Source organism: Idiotropiscis lumnitzeri, chromosome 6 (assembly GCF_059441095.1).
Source record: "Idiotropiscis lumnitzeri isolate Australia: NSW breed Sydney's pygmy pipehorse chromosome 6, RoL_Ilum_1.0, whole genome shotgun sequence".
Taxonomy (NCBI): Eukaryota; Metazoa; Chordata; class Actinopteri; order Syngnathiformes; family Syngnathidae; genus Idiotropiscis; species Idiotropiscis lumnitzeri.
This window is the reverse complement of record NC_142396.1, coordinates 24,065,016-24,077,715: the sequence shown is the minus strand read 5'-3', so window position 1 is coordinate 24,077,715 and position 12,700 is coordinate 24,065,016. Positions and strand designations below refer to the sequence as shown.

The 12,700-nt window shown below is 38.8% G+C and overlaps 1 protein-coding gene across 3 annotated transcripts in view; it reads right to left on the bottom strand.

The window, feature by feature from the left end:
• plcg2 (phospholipase C, gamma 2) overlaps positions 1 to 12,700 on the bottom strand; it is a 68,375-nt gene that overhangs the window by 14,984 nt on the left and 40,691 nt on the right. For all 3 annotated transcript variants that reach the window (XM_088298230.1, XM_088298228.1, XM_088298229.1), the window contains exons 12-20: positions 11,795 to 11,880; positions 11,589 to 11,706; positions 7,839 to 8,007; positions 7,595 to 7,690; positions 5,115 to 5,201; positions 3,905 to 4,074; positions 3,439 to 3,639; positions 2,550 to 2,672; positions 2,296 to 2,476 (exon numbers count right to left, since the gene is read on the bottom strand). In XM_088298230.1, coding sequence (XP_088154356.1) covers positions 2,296 to 2,476; positions 2,550 to 2,672; positions 3,439 to 3,639; positions 3,905 to 4,074; positions 5,115 to 5,201; positions 7,595 to 7,690; positions 7,839 to 8,007; positions 11,589 to 11,706; positions 11,795 to 11,880 — 1,231 coding nt within the window. The remainder of the gene's footprint in view (positions 1 to 2,295; positions 2,477 to 2,549; positions 2,673 to 3,438; positions 3,640 to 3,904; positions 4,075 to 5,114; positions 5,202 to 7,594; positions 7,691 to 7,838; positions 8,008 to 11,588; positions 11,707 to 11,794; positions 11,881 to 12,700) is intronic.

Below are 12,700 nucleotides of genomic sequence, written 5' to 3'. Positions count from 1 at the left end.
AAATTGTTCCAAGGTGTAACTTTGGTTGTGAATGGCTCTTTGGTTCAATGTGCCCTTCAAATAAATGACAACCAGTCCAGTGTGTACTAGAGGATGACATTTTTGGAGGAATCCAGTGGGTCACAGCAATGCCACGGGATTGCCAAGGGATGAGAGTCAACTTTACCTTTAATCTCGAGACTGTATGCAATAAAACGTTCACAGGAGCAGACGGGAGTGGGAGAGTCCATGGAGAAGAGCGGTCGAAGAACTGTTTTTTTTTTTTTTTTACATATAAGGTTGTAAAAAAGTATTTGCAGCCATCCTGATTTGTGTGTTTTTTGTCAGTCACAAAGGTTTCATTTCATCAAACCAATTTAAATATAACACTGAAACAACACGGTGATATATTAAACGCAGTTTCTAGACGATTATATTATTTACCAAGGGGGGGAAACAATACAAACCGATCGGGCCCTATGTGAAAAAAGTAATTACCCCACTGTGTTAAATCACCAAGCAACTGTGACTCACCACAGTTTTGGGAAAGATGAGTTCAATTTCACAGGCAACACCCCAACCACCATCTTTGTTGAATCAACAAATTACTTGAATAGAATTTGTCAGACAAAGTGAAATGGGCTACAAAATCTCAACAAAAAATGCATCATGCCACAATCCAAAGAAATTCCATAGGAATATTGAAAAAAAAAAAGATTGAAATCAATCGGTCTGGAATAGGTTACAAAGCCATTTCCAAGGCTGTGGGGCTCCAGCGAACCCATGTAAGAGCCATTATTCACAAATGGAGAGAACTGGGAACAGTGCCAAACCTTCCCAGGTCGACCAACAGAGATGACTTCAAGAGGTGGGACGACGACCGACTCATCCAGGAAGTCACAAAACAACTGAGAAAACCATCCAAAGAAGTGCAGGCCTCACTGGCCTCAGTTAAGGTCAGTGTTCACAACTGCACTACAAAAAAGACACTGGTCAAAAATCCATGGAAGGGGCTATCAGGCACTGCTGTCACAAAAGGACGCAAAGCTTTGTCTCACATTTGCAAAAAAGCAACCTGATGATCCTCAAGACTTTTGGAGGAATATTCTGTGGACTGTTGAATAAAAAATTAAACTTTTAGGAGGTTGTGCAGCCGGTTACATCTGGCATGAAAATGGCACAGCATCTGAGAACATGATGACAACAGTAAACCATGGAGGTGGCCCCGTGATGGTCTGGGGCTGCTTTGCTTTCCTCAGGACCAGGACAACTTCCTGTGATTGGCAGAAAAATGAATTCTGCAATTTACCAGAAGATCCTGAAAGAGAACGTAGTTTGTGGCCTCAAACTTAAGCACTATTGGATCATGCAGCAGGACAACGATCCGAAACAGCCGACAAGTCCACCCCAGAAGGGCTCAAATAGAACAAAATTAACATTTTAAATCCAATTGAGATGCTGTGGTGTGATATTCAAGGGGCAGTTCATGCAACAAACCCCTCCAATATGGCAGTGTTAAAACCCTTCTGCAAAGAAGAGTGGTCCAAAATCCCTCCACAGCAGCGTGAAAGACTCATCACAATTTATTGCAAATATTTGATTTCAGTCACTCGCAATTATGTGGATGTGGTAATTACTTTTTCACATAGGGCCCGATATGTTTGTATTGTTTTCCCCACTTGGTAAATAAAATAATCATTTAGAAATTGCATTTTCTATACCTTGGGTTGTCTCAGAAATCAGGAAGTGGGCAAATATTTTTAAACTGTATACTCGCTTAGCTTTGCAGCGTTACGTTCAAAGGAAGTCAAGGAACTCTGATTGTGAGAAGTGCTTCACTTTGAAACTTATCCCGTAAGTAATGAGGTACGCCGCACTTCATTTCAAAGGTCTGGATTAAAGTCGGGCCATGGTAACGGGTTACCACACTCAGTAACTGTAATAACATCCCAAAAAAAGAGAGTAAGTCATTATATTACTTGGTTACTGCCAAAATGTAAAATATTACTGTACCGGGTTACTTTTGTAACGCGTTACCCCCAACACTGCCTTTAACAAAATGTTAATTGTCATACTTGTAGTTTGTAGTGGAGTAAAACTGAAGTGCATCATATTAAGTGCAGTTCATAATATTTTTGGCAAACATTTTTTTTCTTTTATAATCGAGGGTTAACAAAATAACCTAAAACAAAACCAGTATTACTATTCACATACAAACTCTACAAACAAGAACTCAGCAAATTAAATAACACGTGATTGTAAAGAATATGAACAGGCACATTTTTGCCAACTCCCATCTTATTTCATGAAACTCACATTGCTGAAGCGAGCCACTAGGTCGGGTGTGACTGGGTATCGCAGCTTGGTCTTGCGATAAAGTGGCTTCTTCTTAAAGTAGTTTACCATCTCCACAAGGCTCTCAAACTCAGTTGTTGTACCAAGCAGGTAAGCACTGCCTTCCTTCTGGATCCGGCAGTGTTTCACCTTACCGTCACCTCTGAGGGACAGAACTGTATTTCAATACAAAATACTATTAATAAAGTAAATTAACGATTAGCGTGATGCCCAACCTGAATGTGATAGCAAAAGAGTCTGGGTCTCCCTCCCTCTGTCGTATGAGGAAAGCTCCATCTCTGGGAATTTTCATCAAATAATCTTCAGCCTCACCTCTGCTTAGGTTTCTGTAAAACCACCTAAAATGAAATTAAAAAAAAAACGATTTGGATCATACTGTCACCCCAAATAGAACATTCAATCAAATTCACATTTAAAAAAAATATTTTACACTTCAATTTCAATCAAAATCAAGACCCAAACCTAAGGAATACATTCAAGGAACATCATATTTTCAGTTTTTACAAATGTAAAATATTCCAACATTTTGACTTAAACTATATTCTAATTATCAGAAGAAGCAACATTTAACATTGGTAAGTCCCCTTGAGAGAGTTGATGTGAAAGTTTTGTATCTGTACAGTGGATAAAATACACCTACACACCCCTGTTAAAATGTCAGGTTTTTAGGATATAACTTAGTTCCAACAACATAAATCATTTTGAACTATTTTTTCAATAGGAATGTGACCTACAGCGTGACAACAATTTTTTTTTTTTCAGAGGGGAAGTAAATTAAAATTATGATAGGTACAAAGTGCGCACACACTCATAACCGACCATATTGCTATAAGTTGCTTTAAAATTAATCAAATTCAAACTCATGTTAAATGTAAGTCACCACAAACCTGCCTCGAAAGTGCCTCTCTCTCTCTCTCTCTCTCTCTCTCTCTCACTCTCTCTCTCATATTAGAATTTCATGAAAAATGGACGATTGCTCTAAAAGAGGATCGTAGATAATCAGTTAACCAAGCCAGGGAAATGTCTTTATATGACAGATGACAAAAGTATTTTACAGTTTACATTTACTTTGACTGAAATATAAATTGATTGAGATGAACAAACCCTTGCAGTAGATGTGGGTTGGGATGAGGTACCGCATCAGTGAGACGCAGCTCAAATTCTTGACAGCGCAGCGGGTTCTCTCTATAGTGCTGTATCAGGGCATACACACTGGGAAATTGCAAGTTTGCTGTCAGGTAGTAGTATGTGTTTTGTCCTTCTGAAGAAGAACGTATACGGCAGTGCTGGACTCTCCCACTGCGCCTGAACAAATGTTGGTAGAAAATGGACAACAGAGTCAACATTTAAACACATTGTAAAATGCTAGATAGAGATAGATAGATAGATAGATAGATAGATAGATGGATAGATAGATAGATCATCTGAGTATTATTATGTCACTGTCCAAACAGTGGTATGACTAACATAAGGGGAAAAATGTGAGGGGTTCAAGCGGTTCATAAAGGTTTCATTTCATTACACAAACAATAGTCCCACAATATTGAGTGTGCATTAAAGGGATCTCTACCAGAATGAGAGGGTGATGTCCTCGGCAACCGTATCACTCTGTCGAACCAAAAAAGTGCCATCTCTTCCTCTTGTCTCGGTACAGTAATCATGAATCAGTTGCTCTGCCATCAGCCGGCCCTCTTTAATACCACCATGAAACCATGTTTCAGAACAATGCGAATCCTGGTACTGGGATACACAAAAACAATGGCTGTGACATTCATTTCTTTACTTGATCTCAAACAGAAAGCAGTAGTCAGTGGTTCCAGAGCTGAAAATGAGACCATATTATATGAAATTTTGAAACATTTCCTTCCACACTACTTACAAGCTAATGTATTAATTTTGGGGAATAAGTATTCATGTACATTTGTTTATTTTCTTATGCTGAGATTTACTTGTAAAGCCACGATCACTTTGTGTGCATGAAATTTTTCAACTTCAAAATTCACATATCAATGACGTTCATGTTATGTTGAAACAACAGCTAACAGTAAAAAAAAATAAAATAAATAATATAATATTCACTGTTTGTATTTTCTAATGCAAAAGAATGGAAACAAACTAATAATAAAATCCAATGTAATTTTTGAAATGTTTCATTATTTACTATCGTGGTTGAACTAGTGCTTAGACCAACCGCCATGAAGTGATTGATCCAGAATTAAAGGCAAGAGGAGCAGGAAATTAAACCGACTGAGACAATCGAGTTGAACGGAGGCAAGAGTGTTGAAAACAAAACCCTGTCCAATTCAACGCCATAAAACAGCAGCAGAGTGTGAGTGCCATAAAACTCTATCCTCTCACTACAAGGATAATCATTCATACAGGAATATCAACAGCAAGTTTTCATGTGCTGGAGCTGCTCATCCGGAGTTGAATCATACTGTTGTTGTTAACTCGGAGAACATTTAACCACAGAGGGTGGTGAAGCTGCAATGTCGTTCACCCTCAGAAAGCCACTTTGTCGACTCTATTTGCATCTTAACATCTCAGCTGATGTCTTTCCCTGCTATTGTCTGCTTTCAACCAGTGAAATTGGTCATAACTGTGAAAACGCTAAGAACAATAACCCATCTATCAATTTTTTCATGTTCATTCTGTTGTGTTTTTGATTGATTGGCTTGGGGGTGTAAATTACTGCAGACAACAATATTTATGGGTCTTAAATTTCACATTGAACAATACAAAAAAAATGCCTTTTCCAATCAAACGGAATCATTCCTTACATTCCTGGGGTCTTCCTTTTCCTCCTCGTACTCCTCAGCGTAGTACAACATGTCATCAGAGATCACACAGTAGTGCTTGTTCCACCGCTGAAAAAGACAGGCAAAAATTGTGTTCAAATCTTAATGCTCCCATGTTGATTGCAATGATTCTGACAGTTGACACTGGTACATAATGGTACCTCAAAGGTCGAACTCCTTGAAGCTAGTAAAAAGAGAAGTTTATTCCAAAATGTTAACGTAGAACATCAAACAATGTTAAAAAGCGTGATGGCAGCATGTCATGCCAGCTGCTGTGTGAGACATGCAACAGCAAGGCGATGGATACTCACTTGCCATAACAGTTAAGTGTTTAAACAGTGCTTAAAAGTTTTTAACAGTTTAAACTGGTTTTAGACAAAAACATATTTTCACAAAATGTAGCCTGTGCTCCATTAAAAGGTTTTATGATGCAGGCTTGCAAAAAATAAAAAAGTTAACAGCTACCACTCCAATACATGAAGCAGAATTACGAATAGAATAAAATTCTTATTCAAAATAGTTTTATTTATTTAGTCGGGACAGTGCATGTTAATGAACAATATGTGGGACCATGAACACACCACATTAGACCAATAGGCTAATTGCCATCTGTTGTCCACAGGGAGATCACAGAAAGATTAAAAGTCCAAGAAATGTTTGCACGACTGATTGCTGTGAGCAAGTTCAGTCTTGAAGTTGTTGAAAGTGTGGCATTCTCAGATGATAAGCAGACGTGAGGATATGGCCAGCTTCGAGTGCATTTTTACTGGGATGTATAGTACAGCAAAGTCTGTATACAATTGTATATGAATGTTTTTGCGTTTGAAAAGTCATGAAAAGAGAAAAAAGAACGGGTCCTACAATAGAACCCTGCGGGACATTCACTCCCAATAAGATAAGGTAACCATATTTTGATTTCCAAAAAGAGAGGACAGTGGGCCTGGCCTTGAGATACTGAAAGGATACTCAAAGATGCCATACATGATAATTATAATAGTTTTAAACTAGGGCTGCACAATATTAGAAAAAATGCAATATTCAATATGGGTGTTGCATTTCGCAATATTGATGTTATTGCAATATTTAATATTTACCAAAAGAAATCAGCATCTTCACTTTCAAGTGTTTTGTCTTTTTTAATGCAGATGAATATGAATGCATTCTAATCTAATTGCGTTCTTTAGTGTTAGTAATGCCTATAGCTACTGTTCCCCTATTGGATGGCAATGTGCATTTGGATTTGGTTGGTCAAAGTTGGATTAACGAATACAATTCCAGGCCTTGAACACACCTTAGCATTCTGCACTGCAAATGCCATAAACACAATACAGTTGTATTTGGTTTGTTCAACCGGTAAATGTAAGACACCTATCGGTCCAATATCCAAAAGCCATGAAACATAGACGTATAGTGATGTTGTATTGCTTCCTTGTTCAACTGGGGCTTCAACAGTTTTCTATGGCACTTAATGCTCATAATTGAGCGCATCTGCTCCTCACATTTTTCCTAACTGCTGCTACCTGGCTTCTCTTCCGGGTAAAACCAGTGTCCACGACACCGATGCTGGTAAGGCTGTACAAAAGAGCAGATAAAAAAGCATTCTGCCTCTCATTTGTCGAGTAAATCGCCAGTCCAATTAAACCAACATGAAGGCATTAACTGGAGTCCCGCTAATTTATATTAAACCATATAGAAAGCACTTTGTTACAGCTCCAGCTGTTGTGAAATGCGCTATATAAATAGAGTTGGATTGTATTGTATCAACTCATATGGCACCAATACGGTGTCAAATCAGGGGCCAAACAGAAAAACATAACTATTGTTCAATTAACATACTGCCTGTAGTTTCAAAAGTAATAAAGAAATGGGTTGCGAGATTACTGATGGAGCATCTTTTACATCCAATGCAGTTTGGATTTCACACCAATCTCACAACAGAGGGCGCTCTCAGTGTGTTTTCAGAAAGAAACAAAAGGTTTACTGGACAAGCCTGGTTGTGTTGATAGTTTTGGATCTGAAGTTTCTCACTATTTTCTTTTTTGTACTGTTTTCTAGTCATTTTGTCAATAATGTTAATTTTTTTTTTTTTACTGTTCCCTTTTGCATTCTAAAAGATTTTTACAAAAACAATTGTCTTAGCCCGACGCATTGTATGAGTAACTTCATTTCCAACAAATGTAAAATTTTGTGTCTACAGTCAAAACCAATTTTAATGCAACTTTTAGTAGAGGGTCCCTATTTTTCACAACTTTATGGCGAAATGTTAAATGATTACTAGTTGCTGGAGGGATGTCAGTCTGCTTCCTGAGGTGCACATGACCCAGCTCAAGAGTCACAGTATTGTTTGTGAGCCCATTTCACTCCGAGATCCCTCTTTGTATGCCTTCACGAGTGTGATTGAATTTCTCTGAATTTCTCTGTGTCATGTGTATTTTGGAGCAATTTGACAAAACTCAAAGTACCTGGTTGACAGGATCCCATATCTCCAGGTCTCCGTGTTTCTGCCACGTTCTGAAGTCTTTGCTGGTGTCTCCCCCATCGACATTGAGCTTCTTGTGCTGCACATGTACAAATAGCAATATGGTATTGTCGGACAAAGTTTCTCATGAAACCTCTTTCACCACCCCACTATCCACCCCACAAACACACACACGCACGGACGCACGCACACACACACACGCACACACTCACGAACACACTAAGTACTTTCAGGATGATTTTGCCCTTCAGTTGTGTGGGAGATGGCAACTGCTCAGCCATGTGCTCCAGGGACTCAAGAAGCAGTTTGTCTCCAAACACTTCTCTAAAGATGCGGGCCATCTGCCGTTGCTGCTCCAATGGGCAATGCTCTTCTATAGACAGAATGACTGGGAACCTGAGAAAGAGTGTCATTGTTTACTAAATATGACACAGTGTAACGCCACTGTGAAATAAAAGTTTAACGTAGTAGCCCTTCCGTATTTGGGATGTTTATGGACAAGTATGCTATCATCAAAGCATGTATGTCACCTGCTTCCTGTGACTCATCTATCACACTCACACACTCTCACTTGCTCTGCTTTGTTTGATCAGTTTGAGACTTTTCTGCTCCGAAAGATTCTTTTTCTAAAACGAAACAGTTTCCCTCCTGATGTTGGCACTTCTGTTTTTTTTTTCTCAGAGAAATCAGGAATGCTTTCGAACTTCACGCCCAATTGATTACAAAAAGAAATACTGGTGTGGCAACAAAATGTCTTCAACCGGCTGTGGCACAACCCTGGATAAAAAAATAAATATAAATAACCTTGATACCTCATTTTTAAAAGCAATTTCAGAACTATTTCTCAACAACCTTTAACTTAAAAAATACTGTGGAAAGTTGTACATGTACAACATGCAGTGTCTTTTATATGCAAAAGGTATCTCATTGTATTCCAATGTGGTTTCAAGACATTCGACAGCTCAAAATCAGTAGTGTTTTTGGCCACTGATATTGGGGACTATGGCCAATTCTTATTCTTTTATATATTATAACTGCTTGACCTATGGACCATAATATTGTGATCTCTTCGCCTGTGTCAACACAGTGACTCTTTTGTCATAAACGAGCTAGGGAAGTCCAATGAGTGGACACATTGTCACAAGTAGCTCAATGGGCCACAGTGCCTCAACTTCTACTTGGTTGCCAGCCAATCGCAGGGCACACATAGACAAACCACCGTCCGTGCTCACACTCACACCTAGGGGCAATTTAGAGTGTCCAATCAACCTGCCATGCATGTTTTTGGAATGCGGGAGGAAACCGGAGTATCCGGAGGAAACCCACGCAGGCACGGGGAGAACATGCAAACTCCACACACGAAGCCCGGAATCGATTCCACGACCTTTGCTATATATATATACATAGTCCAATAGTCCATTTGCATCCCAAGAAACATGAATGTTCATCTACAGCACTGGCTACATCAGCTCGAAAAATACATAAACATTTTTCAGTTAGAAACAAGTTTCGATTGCTGTAACATAAGCGTAAAATACTTTAACCTGTAATTTGTTGCTTCTCTTGAGAGACCACTCATATTGTTGTCAAAGCATCTAGTTAATGTCACTAGTTGGTTAGTACCAGACCCGTGCATCCCACAATTGGTCAATTTGTTTACTTTCGACTTTGGGGAAAAAATGGATAAACAAACAATCCCAAGCAAAAACAGAAGAAAAGAAGCTGGATTTTTGCAATGCAATATATACTATGTTTAATGACGAGTTGGGACAGAGTGTGGCGTGGTAAATATTTTCTTTATTTGCCTCTCCAGAAAGAGCCAAGTATATGTCCATCGAAATTGCCCCAGCCATGGAGCACACCGTTGGTGGGGGCATGGTAGCAACAGTTAGTAAGCTAGCTCCTTTGCCACGACTCTAGAAAAAAATATAGTACACAAATATTGCTCTTGTTTCTGCTCCATTGACACCGAGTTGCACAAAACATCTTTTAAAGGGACATTTCACTGACATTAACATTGGCACTTAAATAATAGGTTTGCATGTATAAATGACATTAGTACTAAAATGCTCTCCCCTAAAAGACTTTTTTTTTTGTGATGTGATTTACGACAAATTGGCACGCCACGTTTGGAGCAGGGCTGGCTATTTTTTTCCGGTTTCAGCGTCTACGTCACTGCAGGGAGGCAGGCGAGGTAATATTGCTTGCTTTGTCAGTTCTGTTGTCTAAATGGCGATCGATCGCCACCAAAATGCAAATGCACATTACTATACAATAGTATCGAAGCGCTCTGCACAATAGTTTGGATTTATTGACATCAAACGTGAGCTCATGTGATCACCTCCACAAAATCAAAAATACCTTGCCGATCGATTCTCCACTTACACAGGTTGAAATGGACAAGAATGTGCGCACAAGCCCCGACTGGTCATATTTTGGACATTTAGCTAAACTAATTTTTTGCTAAGTGTGAGGAGGGAGCCACACATCGATGTTTACACCTCCCAACCTCCACGGGTAACAACTGTACTTTCTTCTACGGTGTTAAAATTAACAGCACTTCGCTACCAAGTGATGATCAGTTGGCAGCTCCATGGGTGACCCTGCCAGAGCACATAAGGCCCCAGTCAACTTAGCTCCCAGGATCAGTGGGATACAAAAACGCGCAAATTTTTTACTTATTTCTTTTTATCTGACAATTTAACAGGTTGCACATGTGCACGTAGGTGAAAAATTTTGTTGCACGATCTAAAATTTTAGAGGCAAAATGCCATCATTTAGGGGCAGTTTGGAGCCCTGAACAATGGACAAAATGTCTCTTAACCAGGGGTTACCAAAATGGTTACCAACATAAAATATGTGGTACTTTTATTTTGAAAGTTATACTTTTATGTACACATGTATGGACATTAGAACAACCGAAGTGGCGAGCAAGAGCTACGACTTGTCTGCAGAGTTGCCAAGTTAGTGACGTTTTCACTATATTGAGCGGATTTTCAGACCACAAAAGCAACTCTTTTTCTAAAAAATAAACTCGCAAAAATGACATCCATGGTCCCAATGTTAGCCACATTATTTCTTGCACAGTGGCGGGAAAAATGACTTGATTTGGCCTGCTAAGGATGGCCGAGTGGTCTAAGGCGCCGCGTTCAGGACCCAGTCTCCCCAGGAGGCCTGGGTTCGAATCTCGAATTTCCCCATTGTGGGACTAATAAAGGGAATATTATTATTATTATTATTAATACTGTATACAAATCCACATTTCATATGTTGTGCGTGTTATAAGTCATCACTGTATCATTGTACATCACTGTCAAAAAAATTTATACTTCATACTTATCTATATATTTGCAAGTCCTGACTAGGAACGGATGATATGGGTAAAATGTATATTTTGTAGTTGTATCTACATATTATTAATTATAATAATATCTACACTTATTTATTGAACCAAGACTGAACGAAAAGATTTCGTCGCTAAATTTGTTAAAAATAATATGGAAAAAGAAGATGTTCGCGTGTTGACTTGGTGCTCAGCAAGCAAATCCAGTTTTTGGCATGTTGAGCCTTTGTAAAATTAATTGCCCATCCGAGCTCTAAATCATGACAAAAATAAAGCCCAAGAAATGTAAACTCACGTCCTATCCAAACAAGATTTTAATTGTGAATGTGCACATTCAAAACGTGAACTGTAAATGAAATACACCCTTATCATAAATAAGCAGGGGCATCATAAGGGCAGAAAAGTGATGTTGAGTCTTTGGACCCATGATCGATTATGGTGTTGTTTTATGTATGTGTCTGTGTTATAGTTATTTTTCAATTCCGTGTGGCCTTAAACCCCACGTGGGACTTCTGGTCACAACTGAACTAAATCTAAAATCCAAAAATACATGCAGTTAAGCACCAAAGGTAAAAACAAATATGTGTCTCTCTTTTACTTCAAAAGTTTTGAATAATTTATTTGTTCTACTTACTCTGAGGTAACAAATGCATGTTGATTGATGGCTTTAACCACATCTTCAAACTTGATTTTGGTCGTTCTGGTCCAACCATGATAGATGATTGGTTCTCCAGGTCCTTCCCAGCAATCCACTGTAATCAATGGCATACAAAAACACAAACATAAGAAACACAATTGGGAAAGCAAATTTAATGTGGTCAAAGTATAGAATTTACTAACATTCAACACAGCGACATCCCAGGCGCAGGCAGCGTACATAAGCCTCTGTGGATGACTCACTACGGAGCTGGTCACCTGTCAGGTAGCTTTAAAAAAACAAAAAGATGTCATTAAAATCTTGGTACTAATTGGTTAATTAGAAAATTAAGTTAAGTGTCAGTTCAGTTTCTATGATCTATTATAATTTTTTATTCACTGGGTGGGCACTAGAGCAGTTGCCATAGTGGATGAAGTAAGTTGGGGAGAAAAAAAACAACTTGAGACCTGTTAAAAGGTCAGCGTCACATTGAGACCAGACATACACGTTTGTTGAGAAAGCATTCAACAATAAATCTTTTGATAGAAGCTGGAGTCACAAAACAAAGACTTTCGGCAAGGCAACTATATCATTGTTCTATTGTTTCTCCTATTCCAAAAGTGCAGTGGTGGGTCTACTCTTTGACCAGCTGTAATGTTTCAGAAAACAAATAAGAGGAGAACATTTTGCCTAATGCAGACACTGTCATGTCTGTTTGATTATTTAGATTTTTGACTTTAGTTTCATGTTTTGGCCTTGTGTTCCTGTGTCTTCTGACTCGTCATGTCTATTGTGTCCACTTGTGTTCGTTTATCAAAGCCCTTGTGTTAACCAATCAGGTCCTTCCAACCCTCTTTGTCTTGTCCAGGTGTTCCTCGTTGACTCGTCAATTTGTTTGTATTACTTAATTGTTTTTCTTAGAGTTCTTGTCGGTGCATTGCCTTTGTCAGCTGTCCTTGTCATACGTCCATGTTAGTGTCTATGTCCGTTGTCCTCCTGCCTGTCTCGCGTTATTTTCAGTTTAGTCAAGTCCTTGCGTTTTGTTGCTTCCAGTTGTTTTGTACTTTTACGGGGGTTTTTTTTGTTGTTGTTTTTTTTGTTTTATGAAA